Here is a 24234-nt window from a genome sequence, read left to right as displayed (position 1 = left end):
CACCTGAGATGCCAGAAGAGGAAGTGTCCTATGTTGCGGTTGCACTGGGCTCTGTTCAGCAGGAAGCGGGTGAGCGCACAGTCATAGTAGGGTTCATAACGTAACACCTGGACCAGCTGGAGAAGGTACTGAGACAACTCCTCATCACTGGGGGGGGGGAAGAGAGAGAGAGAGAGAGAGAGAGAGAGATGGGGGGAGAGAGAGAGAGAGAGAGAGAGAGAGAGAGAGAGAGAGAGAGAGAGAGAGAGAGAGAGAGAGAGAGAGAGAGAGAGAGAGAGAGAGAGAGAGAGATGGGGAGAGAAAGAGAGAGAGAGAGATGGGGAGAGAGAGAGAGAGAGATGGGGAGAGAGAGAGAGAGATGGGGAGAGAGAGAGAGAGAGATGGGGAGAGAGAGAGAGATAGAGAGAGAGAGAGATGGGGAGAGAGAGCGAGGGGTGGTGAGTAAGTAATACAACAGTAAGTGAACTAGGAATAGGTATGTGTGTCTGCGAGTGTGTATAGACTACCTCATATCCCTCAGGCAGCCCACAGCGTACTCTCTGACGTACTGGTCTGGGTAGTTAAAGTCCAGCAGCTCCAGAGCGTCCCTGGGACTCAGCTTGGGCCAGATCTGCAGCAAGGCCTGGAGCTGAGAGACAGAGAGAGAGATATAATTCACTATGCTTTATAACCAATACAGGAGCACATCAGATATTTGAAGGGGAATGATGAGGGGCATAGTGGTATGGGCTAGGGGTCCATTTAGAATCTGACCATTGAGGCACACTCACAGACAACATTGTCATCAGACTGGATAGAATAGTTTATTGCCCTGGAGAAGGAATTGATTGTGTTAAAAAACACTGTCAATACACAGGCCAGGTTCATGTGGCACAGTGTGTACCTGGGCCATGTCCTCATGTTTGCTCCACTTGACGGAGAGCAGCAGTTTGGGCAGTGACTGGGGGAAGTTCTCCATGCAGTCGTAGCGTAGTGTCCAGATGAGGTCCTTCTCGTTCTCACACAGCTGGGACAGAGGGTCCCTCTCCATGATCTCCTTCAGCTCAATGTGGAACTTCTTACCGCCTCGGCCCTGTGGGGAAACAGTAGTGGTGGTCAGTCACCACTAGGTGGCAGCACAGGGCAAGGAATTACGTTATGTACAGAGGAGTCGCAAGGGGGCAAAAGGTAGAAGTGACCATTAACCACAGATCTGGGATCAGTGGACACTGCACGTAATCCTATCCCCTATTAGAGGGATAAAAATAGATCTGTACTTGCATGCATGTTTGATTGCTTTATGGATCCACAATGGAACATTGTTAGTCGACACACAGAATAAGAGCCCCCCCCCACCCCCCCCAAGAGGCATGTTTTGGCAAGCCCTCTGCATTCACATGGTGTTACACACATATATATATATATATACATATATATATACACACACACATACACACACATATGTATATATATAACCATATATATACAGTGAGGGAAAAAAGTATTTGATCCCCTGCTGATTTTGTACGTTTGCCCACTGACAAAGAATTGATCAGTCTATAATTTTAATGGTAGGTTTATTTGAACAGTGAGAGACAGAATAACAACAAAAAAATCCAGAAAAACACATGGCAAAAATGTTATAAATTGATTTGCATTTTAATGAGGGAAATAAGTATTTGACCCCCTCTCAATCAGAAAGATTTCTGGCTCCCAGGTGTCTTTTATACAGGTAACGAGCTGAGATTAGGAGCTCACTCTTAAAGGGAGTGCTCCTAATCTCAGCTTGTTACCTGTATAAAAGACACCTGTCCACAGAAGCAATCAATCAGATTCCAAACTCTCCACCATGGCCAAGACCAAAGAGCTCTCCAAGGATGTCAGGGACAAGATTGTAGACCTACACAAGGCTGGAATGGGCTACAAGACCATCGCCAAGCAGCTTGGTGAGAAGGTGACAACAGTTGGTGCGATTATTCGCAAATGGAAGAAACAAAAAATAACTGTCAATCTCCCTTGGCCTGGGGCTCCATGCAAGATCTCACCTCGTGGAGTTGCAATGATCATGAGAACGGTGAGGAATCAGCCCAGAACTACACAGGAGGATCTTGTCAATGATCTCAAGGCAGCTGGGACCATAGTCACCAAGAAATCAATTGGTAACACAATACAGGACAACTTCACCGCATCAAAGGGACGATGGACGGGGCCATGTACCGTCAAATCTTGGGTGAGAACCTCCTTCCCTCAGCCAGGGCATTGAAAATGGGTTGTGTATGGGTATTCAAGCATGACAATGACCCAAAACACACGGCCAAGGCAACAAAGGAGTGGCTCAAGAAGAAGCACATTAAGGTCCTGGAGTGGCCTAGCCAGTCTCCAGACCTTAATCCCATAGAAAATCTGTGGAGGGAGCTGAAGGTTCGAGTTGCCAAACATCAGCCTCGAAACCTTAATGACTTGGAGAAGATCTGCAAAGAGGAGTGGGACAAAATCCCTCCTGAGATGTGTGCAAACCTGGTGGCCAACTACAAGAAACATCTGACCTATGTGAATGCCAACAAGGGTTTTGCCACCAAGTACTAAGTCATGTTTTGCAGAGGGGTCAAATACTTATTTCCCTCATTAAAATGCAAATCAATTTATAAATTTTTTTACATGCGTTTTTCTGGATTTTGTTGTTGTTATTCTGTCTCTTCAAATAAACCTACCATTAAAATTATAGACTGATCATTTCTTTGTCAGTGGGCAAACGTACAAAATCAGCAGGGGATCAAATACTTTTCCCCCCCTCACTGTGTGTATATATATATATATATATATATATATATATATATATATATATATATATATATATATATATATATATATATATATATATATATATGTGTGTGTGTACAGTGTGGAAAAAAATTATTTAGTCAGCCACCAATTGTGCAAGTTCTCCCACTTAAAAAGATGAGAGGCCTGTAATTTTCATCATAGGTACACGTCAACTATGACAGACAAAATGAGATTTTTTTTTCTCCAGAAAATCACATTGTAGGATTTTTAATGAATTTATTTGCAAATTATGGTGGAAAATAAGTATTTGGTCAATAACAAAAGTTTCTCAATACTTCGTTATATACCCTTTGTTGGCAAAGACACAGGTCAAACATTTTCTGTAAGTCTTCACAAGGTTTTCACACACTGTTGCTGGTATTTTGGCCCATTCCTCCATGCAGATCTCCTCTAGAGCAGTGATGTTTTGGGGCTGTCGCTGGGCAACACAGACTTTCAACTCCCTCCAAAGATTTTCTATGGGGTTGAGATCTGGAGACTGGCTAGGCCACTCCAGGACCTTGAAATGCTTCTTACGAAGCCACTCCTTCGTTGCCCGGGCGGTGTGTTTGGGATCATTGTCATGCTGAAAGACCCAGCCACGTTTCATCTTCAATGCCCTTGCTGATGGAAGGAGGTTTTCACTCAAAATCTCACGATACATGGCCCCATTCATTCTCTCCTTTACACGGATCAGTCGTCCTAGTCCCTTTGCAGAAAAACAGCCCCAAAGCATGATGTTTCCACCCCCATGCTTCACAGTAGGCATGGTGTTCTTTGGATGCAACTCAGCATTCTTTGTCCTCCAAACACGACGAGTTGAGTTTTTACCAAAAAGTTCTATTTTGGTTTCATCTGACCATATGACATTCTCCCAATCCTCTTCTGGATCATCCAAATGCACTCTAGCAAACTTCAGACGGGCCTGGACATGTACTGGCTTAAGCAGGGGGACATGTCTGGCACTGCAGGATTTGAGTCCCTGGTGGCGTAGTGTGTTACTGATGGTAGGCTTTGTTACTTTGGTCCCAGCTCTCTGCAGGTCATTCACTAGGTCCCCCCGTGTGGTTCTGGGATTTTTGCTCACCGTTCTTGTGATCATTTTGACCCCACGGGGTGAGATCTTGCGTGGAGCCCCAGATCGAGGGAGATTATCAGTGGTCTTGTATGTCTTCCATTTCCTAATAATTGCTCCCACAGTTGATTTCTTCAAACCAAGCTGCTTACCTATTGCAGATTCAGTCTTCCCAGCCTGGTGCAGGTCTACAATTTTGTTTCTGGTGTCCTTTGACAGCTCTTTGGTCTTGGCCATAGTGGAGTTTGGAGTGTGACTGTTTGAGGTTGTGGACAGGTGTCTTTTATACTGATAACAAGTTCAAACAGGTGCCATTAATACAGGTAACGAGTGGAGGACAGAGGAGCCTCTTAAAGAAGAAGTTACAGGTCTGTGAGAGCCAGAAATCTTGCTTGTTTGTAGGTGACCAAATACTTATTTTCCACCATAATTTGCAAATAAATTCATTAAAAATCCTACAATGTGATTTTCTGGAAAAAAAATTCTCAATTTGTCTGTCATAGTTGACGTGTACCTATGATGAAAATTACAGGCCTCTCTCATCTTTTTAAGTGGGAGAACTTGCACAATTGTTGGCTGACTAAATACATTTTCCCCCACTGTATGTATGTATGTATGTGTATTATATGTGTGTATATATATATATATATATGTGTGTGTGTGTGTGTGTGTGTGTGTGTGTGTGTGTGTGTGTGTGTGTGAGGAACAGCAGAGCTGATCTTCGCCTCGGAGAGAGACATTGTGACCGTGCACCATCCTGCCAACACCATCCTGGATCAGCATCAGGACTGACTGGGTTGCCCTGGAAACCAGTCACAGCAATATCCTCCCTCCCCTCTGACATTTGGTGTCTGTATTTCTGTCCTAGAAATGCCTGCTGCTCTGGAGTAAAAGGAGCACTTGTGTGTGATGTAAGGAGTGTGCATGTGTGTAAGTGTTTGTGTGTGTCTGTCTGTGTGTGTGTGTGTGTGTGTGTGTGTTTGAGTGGTTGGAACTCACGACAGTACCATGGTCGAGCAATCGCTTGACCCGGCGATTTCTGCTGCTTTCTCCAGAATCTGCAGGGGTAGATCACACACATCCATATCAGTGGTAGAAATACTTCATAATTACAACCATGTTTGAATACATCAATGTGTGTGTGTGTGTCCTCACCTTGTCGAAGGGGGGGAATACGATGGGGTGAGGGTTGTAGTCAGGGAGGTGGATGTGGAGTGCTGTAGCGTTCTCAGTGTACGGGTTGGTCTGGATGGTTCCTATGGGGTTCAGCATCTCTTCAAGTTCATCTGGGGAACACACAGAAAAATCACTCATACATGCCACTAACATTTTGTTTCTAAGTATGTAGATGAGTTTCAGATATGTGTGTGTAGGTGTGAGCGTGTATAGGTTAATTAAAGTGCTTGTAAAGTGCATGAGGGTGTTTGTGGGTGCTCACCAGGGAAGGAAGACCAGCTGTGAAGGATGATATCTCCAGTCTTCAGCTGTCCTTTATAGTCAAACACCATGGTGTTCACCCAGGCTATAGGGTAGTGCTGCAGAGAGACAGACAGAGAGAGAGAGAGAGGACAGAGATGAATATTAAATGTCTCTGTGTGTATGTGTGTGTGTGTGTGTGTGTGTGTGTGTGTGTGAGAGAGAGCATGCCTGTGCTTTGTGTGTGTCATACCACTTTGCCGGCCTTGCGGATGGTCTGGTACTTGTTGATGTGGGCATTCTTGGTGGACTTCTGCTTCTTGACCTTGTCCATGATGGCGTAGACGGCGAAGCAGAGGCGGGCCATGCGCGGCAGGTCGCTCACGGCGATGTCGAAGTCTAGCGTGCGGTTCCACACGTGTTCCGAGCGTCCACTGCTCTCGCTGCTCACCGCCGGCTTGCACAGCAGCTCTGTGCCGTGGAACAAGCCTGCACGCACCTGGACCTGGAGGGAGGAGGGGGGGGGGGGGAACAAGGGGTTTAGTTCACCACAATATGGTGATAGTGAGAGCTAACAGTGTTCTACTGCCTATGGGTTATAACTACATCCCAGTGCAAACACCAAAAATTCAAGTTCACGTCATCATCAGTGGTTACCTTGGCGGTCTCCTCAGCGTTCACCTTGCTGCCTTTGATTAGGACGATCTTAAACTGGGTGGACACCTCCCATACACAAGTATGCACTTGCTACAGAGAGAGAGTAGAAGAGTAACAGAGGGAAGAGGAGAGAGAAGGAGAGGAACAGAGGGAAGAGGAGAGAGAAGGAGAGGAGAGGAACAGAGGGAAGAGGAGAGAGAAGGAGAGGAACAGAGGGAAGAGGAGAGAGAAGGAGAGGAACAGAGGGAAGAGGAGAGAGAAGGAGAGGAGAGGAACAGAGGGAAGAGGAGAGAGAAGGAGAGGAGAGGAACAGAGGGAAGAGGAGAGAGAAGGAGAAGAGAGGAACAGAGGGAAGAGAAGAGAGAAGGAGAGGAACAGAGGGAAGAGGAGAGAGAAGGAGAGGAGAGGAACAGAGGGAAGAGAAGAGAGAAGGAGAGGAGAGGAACAGAGGGAAGAGGAGAGAGAAGGAGAGGAACAGAGGGAAGAGGAGAGAGAAGGAGAGGAACAGAGGGAAGAGGAGAGAGAAGGAGAGGAACAGAGGGAAGAGGAGAGAGAAGGAGAGGAACAGAGGGAAGAGGAGAGAGAAGGAGAGGAGAGGAACAGAGGGAAGAGGAGAGAGAAGGAGAGGAACAGAGGGAAGAGGAGAGAGAAGGAGAGGAGAGGAACAGAGGGAAGAGAAGAGAGAAGGAGAGGAGAGGAACAGAGGGAAGAGGAGAGAGAAGGAGAGGAACAGAGGGAAGAGGAGAGAGAAGGAGAGGAACAGAGGGAAGAGGAGAGAGAAGGAGAGGAGAGGAACAGAGGGAAGAGGAGAGAGAAGGAGAGGAACAGAGGGAAGAGGAGAGAGAAGGAGAGGAACAGAGGGAAGAGGAGAGAGAAGGAGAGGAACAGAGGGAAGAGGAGAGAGAAGGAGAGGAGAGGAACAGAGGGAAGAGGAGAGAGAAGGAGAGGAACAGAGGGAAGAGGAGAGAGAAGGAGAGGAACAGAGGGAAGAGGAGAGAGAAGGAGAGGAACAGAGGGAAGAGGAGAGAGAAGGAGAGGAACAGAGGGAAGAGGAGAGAGAAGGAGAGGAGAGGAACAGAGGGAAGAGGAGAGAGAAGGAGAGGAACAGAGGGAAGAGGAGAGAGAAGGAGAGGAGAGGAACAGAGGGAAGAGGAGAGAGAAGGAGAGGAGAGGAACAGAGGGAAGAGAAGAGAGAAGGAGAGGAGAGGAACAGAGGGAAGAGAAGAGAGAAGGAGAGGAGAGGAACAGAGGGAAGAGAAGAGAGAAGGAGAGGAGAGGAACAGAGGGAAGAGAAGAGAGAAGGAGAGGAGAGGAACAGAGGGAAGAGAAGAGAGAAGGAGAGGAGAGGAACAGAGGGAAGAGAAGAGAGAAGGAGAGGAGAGGAACAGAGGGAAGAGAAGAGAGAAGGAGAGGAGAGGAACAGAGGGAAGAGAAGAGAGAAGGAGAGGAGAGGAACAGAGGGAAGAGAAGAGAGAAGGAGAGGAGAGGAACAGAGGGAAGAGAAGAGAGAAGGAGAGGAGAGGAACAGAGGGAAGAGAAGAGAGAAGGAGAGGAGAGGAACAGAGGGAAGAGAAGAGAGAAGGAGAGGAGAGGAACAGAGGAAAGAGGAGAGGAACCGAGGGGGAGGGGGAGGAGGAAGTGAGGGGAGGAAAGAGCGAGGAGAGAAATATTTTCATGAATACGCAAGAGAACATAATTGACTGTAGGAATAACACACACACACATACACACTGAAGGTTGGGCGAGTCAAACTTGTCAAGCAGAGTAGATTTACGAGGGTCAGCACAGCAGGAAAAACACTCCACATGACTGGCCCTCAGCTGCAGCCCACAAACATGAATAAGCAGCACACTTCCTGCTGTCCACTAGCTGTGTGTGTGTGTGTAAACAACATTTTGTTTTTCTAAGTAAGTGTGTGTGTGTGTGTGTAAATGAGTGTGTTTTTGAATGTAAGAGTGTGTACTGTATGTCAGTGTTTGTGCATTTAGGTGAGTGTCTATACGACAGAGGAGTACATGTATATTTTTTGTAATGTCTGACTACAGTACACCACCACAAGAACAGTCTGTCCTTCTCTCATTATCTCCTCACTACCTAGAACAATGCTCTACCCTCCTGGAGAGCTGCTGGGTATACAGGCTTGTTGTGCTTGAAGCCCTACTCACTGGTCCAACTACCACAAGACATCACTGTCTGACCAACATCTTTCTTCTTTTCAGATCAGATGCAGTCTTGTTGATGTTGACATTTAGTTGTGATGATTGACATTTGAAGTGTTAATGATTGTCAGGTGTGTTATTTACTGTCTGATGTCACCTGTCACCGTGGGACGTAGTCGTCACGGTACCGCGCAATTAAGCCATAATGAGCAATTAAACTGCACCTGACCTTTAGGACCAGACGAAACGTCAGACGAAACGTCATTAAAGACTCACTAACACATACCTGCACCTATATGCACATGCGCGAGCACACACACACACAGAGAGAGAGAGACAGTGACTGACCAAGGGTCCCCTCCTCTTGGGGGGCAGGGGTAAGGGGGGGTTGGAGCTCTTGCGGTTGACCACAGCTCCGATGGCAGAGATCTCCTTCTCGAACATGGCCTGAACCGTGCTGACTTGGACCAGGGTCAGGTGGGGACACTCCTTAGCCTGGAGACAGGCTTTGATGTACTGGGTCAGAGAGGAGAAGAGAGGTGATGTTAACACCGAGAGAGTACTATTCTTTTTGCAGTCTTTGGTACACACACATCCAAACATACATTTTAGGGTTGAGTGCATTGCTCAAGGGCACAGACAGATTTTTTTACCTAGTTGGCTTGGGGATTTGAACCAGCAACCTTTCGGTTACGGGCCAAACGCTCTTAACCGCTAGGCTACCTGCCGCCCCTTACAAATGTGAATGGCGTGCGCACACACACACACACAGAGAGAGAGAGAGAGAGAGAGAGAGATGAGAGAGACATCACACAAGCCCATATGTTCTGAGGAGAGGACAGAAGAGGGAGAGTACACAAACTGAGGGATGAGAGGGTTCAAAGAGAGAAAATCAGACACACAGACAGATGGAATGTAACCCATATCTAATGTACAGACATGATGCATGTGGATCAGATGGTTCCTGGTTCTAAACACTTTTCCTGGAACGAGAGTAAATGGGGCCGGACCCACTTCTGCAGGGCGTAATGGTCAGAATGCTTCATCACGCGTACACACACACAGGCACACAGAAACACACACACACACGGATTCAGACATACACACATACCAGGTCTGTGAGTAACAGTAATGTGTTCCAGGAAGACAGTGTTATTAATGAGGCGTTATTAGGACATCAGTCAGATGACTGATTCTGGATCACGGAGTCTCGTATATGGCTAAACACAAGGAGACATTCCTCAACCCTAACCTGACCGCTCCCTACACACACTCTGACCTTGGAACATTAACCGTTACAGTCGAGGAGAGTTTACTAGTTATGACATTAATCATTAAGGAATGGTTGAGATAAACAAGGTCATTTTCAGAGGAGAGTTGAGGTCAGCACAGCACAGAAACTCTAGAGGGTAAGAGATTGAGAAAGGGAGCAGTTTGATGGTAAGAAAGCACTCTACAGAGGGTTTGGGGGTTAAAGGTGAAGGGGTCATAGGGCATCATTAAGGTCCCTTTGCACTGTATGCACTGAGGTTTAGCCTAAGAGTAAGGGGTCACCTTGTACTGTATGAGGGGGTGGTCTCCACAGAGGAACTCCAGCTTATCGCTGACCCTCAGAACGTACTGCTCCGCCTGGCGTCCCTCCTCCTCGGGGCCGTGGGTCGTCAGCCATTTCCTCAACGCCTGTTCCATCAGCTCACTAGGACTGGTGCTGGGGCACACCTTCAGACTGGCTGTGTCCTGGAGGGAGAGAACATTAACATCAACACAACACAGAGACACACAGACAGACAGAGACAGAGAGACACAGAGACAGACAGAGACAGAGAGACAGACAGAGACAGAGACAGACAGAGAGACACAGAGACAGACAGAGACCGACAGACACACAGAGACACAGAGACAGAGACAGACAGACAGAGACACAGAGACACAGATACACAGAGACAGACAGAGACACAGACAGAGACACAGACAGAGACAGACAGAGACAGACAGAGACAGACACACAGAGACACAGAGACAGAGACACAGACAGAGACACAGACAGAGACAGACAGAGAGACAGAGAGACAGAGAGACAGAGAGACAGAGAGACAGAGAGACAGAGAGAGCAATGGCGTGGTGCACTTAATGGTCTATATTGCAAAGTGAAATCTCAAAGATAGCGAGGAGAGAGGACAATGGGGGGTTAGTAAAATAACAGCGAGAAAGACAGGGGGGAAAGGGATATAGCTGATCCTGCAGTGTGTCTGCTGCCTCGCAGACAAGGCTTAACACACAATCCCAGCCAGACACCGAAGGCTTACAAAGCATTCAGACAGAGAAACACACACACACACCCCCCTACCCAACCTAACTTGCCGCCTAGTACCCAACCTGGCCGTGAGGGCACAGCCTTCACCCACTCACAATGCCATGACAACCACCTGCTGCACATCGCAGTTCCAAATAGAGCGGTAATAATTCTTCAAATGATTTCACACTTTCATTACAGCCAAGACTATGGGTACTTTCAGGTAATTGCCTCAAATAAAATGGTAACTATAGCACCTTGTACCTTCAAGTGAAAGACTGCAGTTTTGCAATGTAATGTCCAAGTAAATATCATGTAAAAAGGTAGTAAAATAAGGGTTTGATATAACAGAGTCAACTGAAAACCAGGCCAACCAGCCAATGGAGTTAACAAGACTCTAGACAATAAAAGGTCCACTTCATGTACTTAATGTGGCTTACTGTGTCTGGACTCCTAAATAACACACTGACTTCATGCCACCGTCCACCTGAACAGGAGAACACAGACAGTAAGGGTTTTGGCCATTTGTGAGCAGTGAGCTAGTGACCCTAGCGTGTGTTGATCTGAGCTGACCTGTTGACATGCCACGGAATCTACAGAATCTAAACACACTTATTTGAGATAAGACAGAAGATAAAAGACAGGGGAGTATATCTTTATGTGAGAGAGTTTGTTTACTAGTCTGTAGACTACTGAGTATACCAAACATTAGGAACACCTTCCTAATATTGGGTTGCACGCACGTACCCCCCCCCTTTGCCCTCAGAACAGCCTCAATTCGTCGGGGTATGGACTCTACAAGGTGTTGAAAGCGTTCCACAGGGATGCTGGCCCATGTTGACTCCAATGCTTCCCACAGTTGTGTCAAGTCGGCTGGATGTCCTTTGGGTGGTGGACCATTCTTGATACACACGGGAAACTGTTGAACGTGAAGAAAAACCCAGCATCGTTGCAGTTCTTGACACAAACCGGTGCGCCTGGCACCTACTACCATACCCCGTTCAAATGCATTTCAATCTTTTGTCTTGCCCATTCACCCTCTGAATGGCACACATGCACACAATCCATGTCTCAACTGTCACAAGGCTTAAAAACTATTCTTTAACCTGTCTCCTCCCCTACATCTACACTGATTTGAAGTGGATTTAACAAGTGACATCAATAAGGGATCATAGCTTTTACCTGGTCAGTCTATGTCATTGAAAGAGCAGGTGTTCTTAATGTTTTGTAAAATCAGTGTCTGTCTGCATACTGTTGTCTGTATGTGATGGCAGCTGATTGATGACAGCCGAGGGTGTGTAGTATTGTAAATGTTACTACTGATTGATGACGGCCGAGGGTGTGTAGTATTGTAAATGTTACTACTGATTGATGACGGCCGAGGGTGTGTAGTATTGTAAATGTGACTACTGATTGATGACGGCCGAGGGTGTGTAGTATTGTAAATGTTACTACTGATTGATGACGGCAGAGGGTGTGTAGTATTGTAAATGTTACTACTGATTGATGACGGCCGAGGGTGTGTAGTATTGTAAATGTGACTACTGATTGATGACGGCCGAGGGTGTGTAGTATTGTAAATGTGACTACTCGAAGAGAGCGATAATGGCCTCATTCACCCCATTGCTGGTTATATGTTGCTGTGTGTGTAAGTATTTCTGTTATGAAATATTGTGCTCAGTGTGTACAGATACTGTAGTTACCTGGGACTGGTCGAAGTGCATGGTGACTTTGAGGCTGGCCTCGGCCTGTTTGTCGTTGACACAGTCTGTGACGGGTGTGGCTCCTCCCCCTGGCTCCAGCTGTGGAGAGAAGCAGGCCTGCAGCCACTCGCTCCATGTCATCAGCTGTACCCGCTGCATCTTCTCCTCGCTGATACGGAACATCTTACTGCGGAAGTCCTTCACCTCCTGGTCCAGCAGAGCGTCCAGCTCGTGGAGACCTGTGAATGGTTCATGAAGCTTCATAAGCTCTTCATAAACACTCCATGACAGCATTATATGCATTGCATAACGACTTTGCAGGTGATAAGGAGTGCATAACAAGGCCACAAGAGGTGTTACAACATTTTGCACCAAAGATGAATTTGCCGATAGTGTTCCGTTTGTGAACATCTGTGAGCAGTCATTAAGCTATATAAGCACGGTGTAACAGCTTCATTAGAGGCCACACGCAGCACCACAATGACAAAAGCACTAAAGCACGTGAATAACCAGAGTATAACTTCTGCATGAGTGGGTCTAACAGCACTGCATTAAAAGGCATCACCATTCATGTTTAATGCATTACCTCTGTGACTGACATTTGTTTAATGCACTGCCTCTGTGAATGACATTTGATACCTGGCGTGGTAACAAGTAGCAATGGATGTTTATGAGGGATTACAAAAGACAATCCAACCTCAACAGTGTTGAACTCTAACCTGCTGTTTTCATTGAAATACAACTGTCACTGGGTATAAAATCTAGATCATAAATTCATTATACTGTATCTACCAGTTGAACAGAGCTCAGTATTTTGGGGCCGTAGAACGCTTTGAATGATAAAAACATGTTGACATTTAAAACCATTAAACATTCATACATTTATGACCCTCAGCTCTCAGTGTGTGTGTGTGTGTGTGTGTGTGTGTCTGCTTCTTTGCGCGTGTGTGTGTGTGTGTGTGTGTGTGTGTGTATGCCTTTCAGAGTGTGTGCTTTCAGTGTGTGTGTGTGTGTGTGCTTTCAGTGTGTGTGTGGCTAGCCTGCGCCTGAGGGATGTTTTGAGTACCGCTTACTGACAAAAGCCTTTTACAGATCACATCTGACAAAAGTGGAGCCAAGAGGGAGAATATCAATATGGGACGGGTCTCCTTCAATTACTATCACTGACTGACTCCCTCTCTGAACAGGCCTGGTTGGCCAGCAGCCTGGAGGACCTCCATAGACCCCTGACTGACTCCCTCTCAACAGGCCTGGTTGGCCAGCAGCCTGGAGGACCTCCATAGACCCCTGACTGACTCCCTCTCAACAGGCCTTGTTGGCCAGCAGCCTGGAGGACCTCCATAGACCCCTGACTGACTCCCTCTCAACAGGCCGGGTTGGCCAGCAGCCTGGAGGACCTCCATAGACCCCCACCATCACTGTCCTCACACACCCTCAGACCAACACGACGCTGTGTGTGTGTGTGTGTGTGTACACATATACCTATGTGTGTATGCGTGCGCATATTTGTGTATCAATAGACTGACCTTCCCACCCAGTGGCTATATCTTCCCTACCATTACAGTGGTGGTCTGGCTTGCCTCCTCCACTCAGCACAGCATCTTATCACCATCACAGATAATAGTGAGTGACGGATTATGTAACAGACATCAGGAGCCTGTCTATTCTAACCTGACTGTTTCAGCTGATACTGGGATGATGACATGAGACCTCTGGGCAAGACTCAGATCTGACAGCAAAGGCAAAGATATCAATATATTGGAGACAGATTAAACGGTGCTGGTGTGTCTGAAGAGTATATTTGTGTGTGTGTGTGTGTGTGTGTGTGTATACACGTGATCACTGTCTAGGAGCATCCCTACTCTGTTCAAAACACAGGTTACATAGGTCAAACATCAGTGTGGGGGTCTACTGTTACTGTGTGCGTGTGTGTGAGTGAAAGAGTGAGTGAGTGAGTGAGTGAGTGAGTGAGTGAGTGAGTGAGTGTGTCACCTTTTCCGATGAGCACGCCGATCTTGGAGTCGAGCAGGCGTTCGGCGCGGCCACAGTTGCGTGTGACCAGTTTGAGCATGGGCCAGAAGGGCCTGACATCACAGAGGCGCCTGGTTTCATCCTCCAGCTCCTCGTGCACCGCTGCCTGGTTCACACACTCAAACATGTGGCCCTCCATCTCCCCAAGAGACGGGAACAGGGGGTACGACTGGGCCTGCTTCCATAGGAGCTATGAGGAGAAGAGGGGGAGGAGGAGGGGGATACCACAGTTATTACAGAAACTATGGCAAGACAAGTTGACAATCTACCTGTATGATCACGGTCTACACAGACACAGGCTCAGACTCTACAATACACAATCTACAACAACAAGTGGAACCTCAATTATTTGCCAATCGCATCATGACTCACATCACAATAATCCAGATTCTAAAGCCAACAGTAGTTCTAAGAATCATCATGACAGAAATGTTAAGAACCCATGGATGAACAACAACCATATGATGTCATATGATGACAGGGGAACGAACATGATGACACAGGTCCTGAATAGACCAATCAGAACATTAATCATACTTTCATGAACCCATCAGGCATGAATCATGTCTCATGGCACAGTCACAGGGTGTGTGTGTGTGCTTGAAACTAAAGGGCACTAAGAAGAGAAACATGGGGACAGACTAGAAGACAAGGAGTCATGTCACCTCTCCTCCCTTCAGACAAACAACTTGAGTCTCCTGCAACAACAGTCGTGTGTCATAACCAACTTACTGACCATAACATCAGACTAAGTCCCCTCAAAGTATAGACCTTCTTTAGAGGCTGAAACAAACATTTTTTATGTCATGCATGTTGGATGGACTTCCAAAGGTCACAAAAAAAAATTTTTCCTCTAAACCAACACTTATTGAGTACACATCACAGTAGTTCTGGTACTGTTGGCTAGCCGAGGATGAATATCAGACCAGATTTCCTTCCATTATAATAAAAGTGAAAGACGAGGTATTCTAATGGAGGTGGAGGAGTTGTGTGTCATTGTGCCCCTGATAGATGTCATGCCCACATTACATCTGAGAAGGGGAGACATCTTTATTCTCCACCCAGCCAGTGTGTTGTCTATAAATCACTATCTGTTGTTTAACATTGTTAGCTGGCTGGCAGGCCTTCCATCTGGGGACTAATATCCTCCTAAACATCTTTAGTTGAGGAAATAAATACATCTTCTGCTGGTCTACCTGAGCCTCTCCCTCCATTTCTTTCTGTCTCCCTCTCCCTCCATCTCTTTCTTTCTGTCTCCCTCTCCCTCCATCTCTTTCTTTCTGTCTCCCTCTCCCTCCATCTCTTTCTGTCTCCCTCCCTCTCCATCTCTTTCTTTCTGTCTCCCTCTCCCTCCATCTCTTTCTTTCTGTCTCCCTCTCCCTCCATCTCTTTCTTTCTGTCTCCCTCTCCCTCCATCTCTTTCTGTCTCCCTCCCTCTCCATCCATCTCTTTCTGTCTCCCTCTCCATCCATCTCTTTCTTTCTGTCTCCCTCTCCATCCATCTCTCTGTCTCCCTCTCCATCCCTACCCCCCTTATCGCATTCTGCCGTCACACACAGATGCTTTTTAATTTCTATGAGCTTCATATCTCCTCTTCACTGGCTCCACAGAATAGATTTCCACTGAACAAGCCCTCAATACTGCTCCCTGAACCTAATCCAACAACAGGTAGCCAGACTGTAGCTAGCCTACACACCAGGACATAACTGATAAGACTGCATAACTGTCTGCATAACTGCAAGACAGATCATAAGTCATTGAGTCTGTTAGTTTTGTTTTGTAGACATATGGAAAAGCAGAGAGACAAACAAGCACTTCTGTGAATTGGAGTGTTAGGTTACTCCTCATTAGGAACACTGAAGCCAAGGGTGATTCAGAGAAACAGACATTACACACTGTTGTTCACACTCACAAAACAAACGTCTGAACTCCAGGCGCTATGCAACAAAGCCTGTCTGAGAAAAACATGCTGTGTCTGTATGTGTGTGTGTGTGTGTGTCAGAAATTGTGTCTCAGACTGGAGGAAAACATGACATGAGGAGAACACCATCAGGGAGAGGGTCACAGGGAGAGGGATCTCACCACAGGGTCAAATAAAAAACGAACATCCTCCAAGGTATTTACAATTTAAAAGGTCAAAACTAAAATCTTAAAAACATTCATAGTGACTGAAGTATGACACCTTCCATGATGGTAAAGATTACAATGCATTGTTACATTCCTGACCTTTGGAAGTCCATCTCACCCCACCTGTACCCACTAGCTGGGTCACGCATGATGTCATAGGATATTTGCATGCAGTGAGGCTGCAGTCAGAGTGCAGCTCAGAGACAAACAAACAGCCGCCAGTGGTGTCATAACACCCATTAGAAAGCGTCTGTCTGGACTGGAGAGGAGACAACAGTTTACAGCAGCCTACTGCTTGTTATAGTTGTTATGATGGCTTTTAAAATGGCTCAGAACCAGAACTTCAGCCAGGCAGCACCCAGAGTCATTCATTAAAACAATCCTAACCAATCTGCATAATGTTAAACTAATATATGTTGTAAACTAATGTGTTCCTTGAGGGTTGAGTCTAATTGAAGAGATAAAACAACCTGAAAGGTTGAAGATGCTGTAGTGCAGGGAAGGCAATGTGGATAGAAATCCATGTAATTAGAATTGTACTGAATTCTCATGATCACAATAAGAAGAATGATAAATAAAAACATTGAGATTCCTATTATAGGCCTCTGGGCTACACTTTCCAATGCTGTTCTAAATTGCAACTGCACTGTTTTGACTGCTGTCTCAAATGATTAACCTTAGGCTACAGGCAATCCTGTTAATTACAGAATACCCAGCAAAATATCATATAATTACACTTTTCACACACACACCCCGTCCCACTCTCCTACCAGTTTGATGTGTTGTATGGTGGCCTCTCTGGGGACATCCATCTGGATGTAGATGCCGGTGGGTAACAGGAAGTCCACAGTGACCAGGTCCTCTCCAGACAGCTGGGAGTGGGCCGCCCACAAGTCCAGGAGGTCTGTCATGGCGGGAGGCATCGCAGGGACCAACACCCAGCTCAACCATAAGGACCTGGGAAGAGGAAAGAGGACCGTTAAGGAGAGTAACCATGAACTGCTGAAGAACCACACAACCACATGCAGAGAGTATAGAACTGTGACCGTGAATGGCTGAACCACACCTCACAGAGTTCTTCCAATTCCTATTATCCTATTGATATGCAGCCATAGTCTGATGCTCTTTAGTAATGACTGAAGGTTGGGTGGTGTCTGGCTGAGGAGACTGTAATACTCCATCTTTACCCCCAGGGGTAGCCCTGTATAACACAGACTGGCCATGGTTGGGTGAGCACCAGCCTTCAGAGGAATGCCCACTAAGCAAACACAGGAACAAAAAGGTCACCAACCCCTCCCCTCACAACCTTCTCTGGTTTCCCCCCCTTGCATGGACCTGAGGCCGTTGCCAAGGCAATTATCAAGTAAACGGAGAGTCGAGGTACAGTGGCTTGCAAAAGTATTCACCCCCCTTGGCATTTTCCCTATTTTGCTGCCTTACAATCTGGAATTAAAAAGGATTTTTGGGGGGTTTGTATCATTTGATTTACACAACATGCCTACCACTTTGAAGATGCAAAATATTTTGGGGGGTGAAACAAACAAGAAAGACAAAAGAAACCCGGAAAACTTGAGCGTGCATAACTATTCACCCCCCCCCAAGTCAATACTTTGTAGAGCCACCTTTTGCAGCAATTACAGCTGCAAGTCTCTTGGGGTATGTCTCTATAAGCTTGGCACATCTAGCCACTGCGATTTTTGCCTATTCTTCAAGGCAAAACTGCTCCAGCTCCTTCAAGTTTGATGGGTTCCGCTGGTGTACAGCAATCTTTAAGTCATACCACAGACTCTCAATTGGATTGAGGTCTGGGCTTTGACTAGGCCATTCCAAGACATTTAAATGTTTCCCCTTAAACCACTCAAGTGTTGCTTTAGCAGTATGCTTAGGTTCATTGTCCTGCTGGAAGGTGAACCTCAAATCTCTGGAAGACTGAAACAGGTTTCCCTCAAGAATTTTCCTGTATTTGGGGCAATCAATCTTATTTCTTTCTTTAAGCAATGGCTTTTTTCTGGCCACTCTTCCACAAAGCGCAGCTCTGTGGAGTGTACCGCTTAAAGTGGTCCTATGGACAGATACTCCAATCTCCGCTGTGGAGCTTTGCAGCTCCTTCAGGGTTATCTTTGGTCTCTTTGTTGCCTCTGATTAATGCCCTACTTGCCTGGTCCATGAGTTTTGGTGGGCGGCCCTCTCTTGGCAGGTTTGTTGTGGTGCCATATTTCCATTTTTTAATAATGGATTTAATGGTGCTCCGTGGGATGTTCAACGTTTCTGATATTTTTTTATAACCCAACCCTGATCTGTACTTCTCCACAACTTTGTCCCTGACCTGTTTGGAGAGCTCCTTGGTCTTCATGGTGCCGCTTGCTTGGTGGTGCCCCTTGCTTAGTGGTGTTGCAGACTCTGGGGCCTTTCAGAACAGGTGTATATATACACTGAGATCATGTGACAGATCATGTGACACATATTGCACACAGGTGGACTTTATTTAACTACTTACGTGACTTCTGAAGATAATTGGTTGCACCAGATCTTATTTAGGGGCTTCATAGCAAAGGGGGTGAATACATATGCACGCACCACTTTTGTCATTTATTTTTTAGAATGTTTTGAAACAAGTTATTTTTTTAATGTCACTTCACCAATTTTGACTATTTTGTCTATGTCCATTACATGAAATCCAAATAAAAATCTATTTAAATTACAGGTTGCCATGCAACAAAATAGGAAAAACGCCAAGGGGGGGAGGAATAGTTTTGCAAGGCACTGTAAATTTAGCTGCCATTTCTTAAATCATCCTGTGAGTGTGCAATGACCGAAGTTAGTGTGGGACTGGAGTTGCCAGGTTAAAAAAATTCCCTTCAAAAATGTACCTGATGTGTTGTTACGGGTTTAGGTGGTTCAAGTACACACACACACTACAGTAAGTGCTTCAGCAGCTTTGGTAAAGAACCACATGCCGCCCAGTTTCCATTCTGGCTCAGTGTTTCACCACAATAGACCATCCACAATCGCAGTTGCCTTTCTGTAATGACCTATTCCTGAAGAGCATGTGTTTAAGTGCTCCAGCAGGCCACAGTTCAATCTCCATTTTGGCTCAATATCACCAGGCCATTAAATCCAGCAGCAGCCCCATTGTCTCTAATGGTGTTAAGTGCTTGGGTCCATTTTGGCTCTGCAGCGAGTACAGTATCATGGCCCATTTGGAGCCACTATCTTGGCCACTTAACATGATCAGCTATGCAGATACAACTGCTCTTTGACTGCCATTCAACACTCCGAACTAGAACATTCTCTCTTAAAGGGACTGTACAATTACTGAGCCACCAAGACGGGGGTAAGGAAACATACTGAACACACACACACACACACACACACACGAGTGGTGGAACTAAGCACTAGAGCTGGGAAGATAAACCTAAAATGATCAACACCGACCATATCGATCACTTCTCAGGCATTTTGCTGATATCGTTCATTACGATAAGTAGCCTTCCATTTTGAATAAGGCTGTAACGTAACAAAAGGTGGAAAATGTCAAGGGGTCTGAATACTTTCCGAATGCACTGTAAAGGATAATTTTTAAAAACTGTGGTGCACATTAATGTTATAAACGTAACATTCTATTTATTGTTATCATATCAATTCAGGCTATTTATCACAATGTTTGTCTATATCACCCAGATCTACTAAGCACCTTGTCAAATGTGCAGTTCAATGCCTGTCTCAGATAAACAACGCAGGGAGCCAGAGGGTGATGTCACAGAGGAGCCCAGTTACACATGAAAGGAAACGTGAGACCACAGTGCATCTGTCTGTCGCAGTTACAACTAACATGAGGAACACACACTGAACATCCCCCCCCCCGCATCACAATGGGATTTGATAAACTATTAGCGTCCGTTGCTATATCAACGGTGTGATGACCTAATGCGTTGCATTGTGGAGATCATTACAGCAAAAATGACGTTCTTTTCATCCCCGCTATGTAAACAAAGCTGATTTTCGCGACAATTTTGCTGTTTAAACAAGTTTGGTTTAGCTAATAAGATTACATGCATGACAGGACCACCCACCTCACGGGCAAAACCTTGTAGTGGCCCCCCCCTTCACGGTGGAGAGAAAAATTATATATTTTAAAAGTTAATTTTGCCATGGGCTGTAGAGAAAATGCTGCAGTTTTAAAGCAAGTGTTCTGCAATTCTAAACTTTTTGCCATGGGGTGGAGATATGTTGTTGTTGCAGTTTTAAAGCAAAACATTCCCGATATTCTGCGCTTATACCTGGAGCCAGCCCTGTGTGTGTCTAAGGAATTAAACACTGCGGACTGAATCCAATACATGTGATACGTGTGTCCCGAACATACCTATATGCAAATCTCACATTGACATCAATGTAGGATTTGCACATAAGGTCAAGTTAACCGTACATAGCTGATGAGAATATTTCCCCTGGAATAGTGAGTTAATGAGTGTGTATGAGACGTACAGGTGTGATGTCATCATGACAGTGTAAAGGGTAGGGGAGAATGTATAGGGTTTCTGTGATAGCAGAGGAGTCACTGCAGAACTAGGACATCCTAGTCCATATTAATGACACGTATTCCACTGTCACACTTAATGAAATAATTCCATCATGGTCAGTATGGAAAGAAAGGACTGTTGTCATGGTAACACACCATTGTTCTATTGAAACAGTCTCTCCAACGACTGACAAATACATTATGATTAGGATTATTAACAAGTATGTTCTTTGTAAACTGTCGCGGAGTGTCCCTCTAGTACTCTAGTCTACAAATGGGGCAGTGTGTGTGTGAGGAGGGGGGAGGTATGAGGTCATGGTCAGTGATTAAGGACCCTGTGACACTTCTAAAAATACTACAGTGAGTTCACAAAGAGGAAGAACCCCCCCTCCTCCTCACTATAAATACAGTACTCTCTCACACACACACAATCTATACTAGGGCATCCTGAGTCAGCTTTTCCACTAGCTCACTAGCTGAGTGGGTGTTGTTCAGGGGGGAAATGGGGACTTAGGGACTGTACTGACCACATCCAGTCACATCGGCCCACATGGTGCAATATCATGCCCCTTCCCTCTCTGAACATGTTAACTCCCCTTGTGAGTGGGGGGGAATAGAGTGTGAGTGGTCAGTAGGGTGGCGAGTGGGAATAGTGTGTATGTGTGTGTGTGTGTGTGTGTATGTACAGCGGCTTGCGAAAGTATTCACCCCCCTTGGCATTTTACCTATTTTGTTGCCTTACAACCTGTAATTAAAATTGATTTTTTGGATATTTGTATCATTTGATTTACACAACATGCCTACCACTTTGAAGATGCAAAATATATTTTATTGTGAAACAAACAAGAATTAAGAAAAAAAAGAAAAACTTGAGCATGCATAACTATTCACCCCCCCAAAGTCAATAATTTGTAGAGCCACCCTTTGCAGCAATTACAGATGCAAGTCTCTTGGGTATGTCTCTATAAGCTTGGCACATCTAGCCACTGGGATTTTTGCCCATTCTTCAAGGCAAAACTGCTCCAGCTCCTTCAAGTTGGATGGGTTCCGCTGGTGTACAGCAATCTTTAAGTCATACCACAGATTCTCAATTGGATTGCGGTCTGGGCTTTGACTAGGCCATTCCAATACATTTAAATGTTTACCCTTAAACCACTCAAGTGTTGCTTTAGCAGCATGCTTAGGGTCATTGTCCTGCTGGAAGGTGAGCCTCCGTCCCAGTCTCAAATCTCTGGAAGACTGAAATAGGTTTCCCTCAAGAATTTCCCTGTATTTAGCGCCATCCATCATTTCTTCAATTCTGACCAGTTTCCCAATCCCGGCCGATGAAAAACATCCCCACAGCATGATGCTGCCACCACCATGCTTCACTGTGGGATGGTGTTCTCGGGGTGATGAGAGGTGTTGGGTTTGCGCCAGACATAGCGTTTTCCTTGATGGCCAAAAAGCTCAATTTTAGTCTCATCTGACCAGAGTAACTTCTTCCATATGTTTGGGGAGTCTCCCACATCGCTTTTGGCGAACACCAAACGTGTTTGCTTATTTTTTTCTTTAAGCAATGGCTTTTTTTCTGGCCACTCTTCCGTAAAGCCCAGCTCTGTGGAGTGTACGGCTTAAAGTGGTCCTATGGACAGATACTCCAATCTCCGCTGTGGAGCTTTGCAGCTCCTTCAGGGTTATCTTTGGTCTCTTTGTTGCCCCTCTGATTAATGCCCTCCTTGCCTGGTCCGTGAGTTTTGGTGGGCAGCCCTCTCTTGGCAGGTTTGTTGTGGTGCCATATTCTTAAAAATTTTTAATAATGGATTTAAAATGGTGCTCCGTGGGACGTTCAAAGTTTCTGATATTTTTTTATAACCCAACCCTGATCTGTACTTCTCCACAACTTTGTCCCTGACCTGTTTGGAGAGCTCCTTGGTCTTCATGGTGCCGCTTGCTTGGTGGTGCCCCTTGCTTAGTGGTGTTGCAGACTCTGGGGCCTTTCAGAACAGGTGTATATATACTGAGATCATGTGACAGATCATGTGACACATATTGCACACAGGTGGACTTTATTTAACTAATTATGTTACTTCTGAAGGTAATTAGTTGCACCAGATCTTATTTAGGGGCTTCATAGCAAAGGGGGTGAATACATAGTGGGGAAAAAAAGTATTTAGTCAGCCACCAATTGTGCAAGTTCTCCCAGTTAAAAAGATGAGAGAGGCCTGTAATTTTCATCATTGGTACACGTCAACTATGACAGACAAAATGAGAAAAAAAAATCCTGAAAATCACATTGTAGTATTTTTAATGAATTTATTTGCAAATTATGGTGGAAAATAAGTATTTGGTCAATAACAAAAGTTTCTCAATACTTTGTTATATACCCTTTGTTGGCAATGACACAGGTCAAACGTTTTCTGTAAGTCTTCACAAGGTTTTCACACACTGTTGCTGGTATTTTGGCCCATTCCTCCATGCAGATCTCCTCTAGAGCAATGATGTTTTGGGGCTGTCGCTGGGCAACACAGACTTTCAACTCCCTCCAAAGATTTTCTATGGGTTGAGATCTGGAGACTGGCTAGGCCACTCCAGGACCTTGAAATGCTTCTTACGAAGCCACTCCTTCGTTGCCCGGGCGGTGTGTTTGGGATCATTGTCATGCTGAAAGACCCAGCCACGTTTCATCTTCAATGCCCTTGCTGATGGAAGGAGGTTTTCACTCAAAATCTCACGATACATGGCCCCATTCATTCTTTCCTTTACACGGATCAGTCATCCTGGTCCCTTTGCAGAAAAACAGCCCCAAAGCATGATGTTTCCACCCCCATGCTTCACAATAGGTATGGTGTTCTTTGGATGCAACTCAGCATTCTTTGTCCTCCAAACACGACGAGTTGAGTTTTTACCAAAAAGTTCTATTTTGGTTTCATCTGACCATATGACATTCTCCCAATCCTCTTCTGGATCATCCAAATGCACTCTAGCAAACTTCAGACGGGCCTGGACATGTACTGGCTTAAGCAGGGGGACACGTCTTTCACTGCAGGATTTGAGTCCCTGGCGGCGTAGTGTGTTACTGATGGTAGGCTTTGTTACTTTGGTCCCAGCTCTCTGCAGGTCATTCACTAGGTCCCCCCATGTGGTTCTGGGATTTTTGCTCACCGTTCTTGTGATCATTTTGACCCCACGGGGTGAGATCTTGCATGGAGCCCCAGATCGAGGGAGATTATCAGTGGTCTTGTATGTCTTCCATTTCCTAATAATTGCTCCCACAGTTGATTTCTTCAAACCAAGCTGCTTACCTATTGCAGATTCAGTCTTCCCAGCCTGGTGCAGGTCTACAATTTTGTTTCTGGTGTCCTTTGACAGCTCTTTGGTCTTGGCCATAGTGGAGTTTGGAGTGTGACTGTTTGAGGTTGTGGACAGGTGTCTTTTATACTGATAACAAGTTCAAACAGGTGCCATTAATA

The 24234-nt window shown here is 45.7% G+C and overlaps 1 protein-coding gene across 1 annotated transcript in view; it reads right to left on the bottom strand.

Annotated features, from left to right (window-relative positions):
• LOC311102119 (phosphatidylinositol 4,5-bisphosphate 3-kinase catalytic subunit beta isoform-like) overlaps positions 1–24234 on the bottom strand; it is an 82971-nt gene that overhangs the window by 9290 nt on the left and 49447 nt on the right. The window contains exons 3-15 of the mRNA XM_084143353.1: positions 17034–17220; positions 14098–14326; positions 12106–12344; positions 9664–9846; positions 8458–8625; positions 5951–6040; positions 5547–5798; positions 5316–5412; positions 5033–5163; positions 4885–4935; positions 884–1072; positions 507–628; positions 4–147 (exon numbers count right to left, since the gene is read on the bottom strand). Of these exons, the coding sequence (XP_083999479.1) occupies positions 4–147; positions 507–628; positions 884–1072; positions 4885–4935; positions 5033–5163; positions 5316–5412; positions 5547–5798; positions 5951–6040; positions 8458–8625; positions 9664–9846; positions 12106–12344; positions 14098–14326; positions 17034–17186 (2048 nt within the window). The 5' untranslated portion in view covers positions 17187–17220. The remainder of the gene's footprint in view (positions 1–3; positions 148–506; positions 629–883; positions 1073–4884; positions 4936–5032; positions 5164–5315; positions 5413–5546; positions 5799–5950; positions 6041–8457; positions 8626–9663; positions 9847–12105; positions 12345–14097; positions 14327–17033; positions 17221–24234) is intronic.

Source organism: Coregonus lavaretus (assembly GCF_964263955.1).
Source record: "Coregonus lavaretus genome assembly, chromosome: 26".
Taxonomy (NCBI): domain Eukaryota; kingdom Metazoa; phylum Chordata; class Actinopteri; order Salmoniformes; family Salmonidae; genus Coregonus; species Coregonus lavaretus.
Note: the sequence above shows the minus strand (reverse complement) of the source record. Positions and strands in the feature narration are given on the sequence as shown.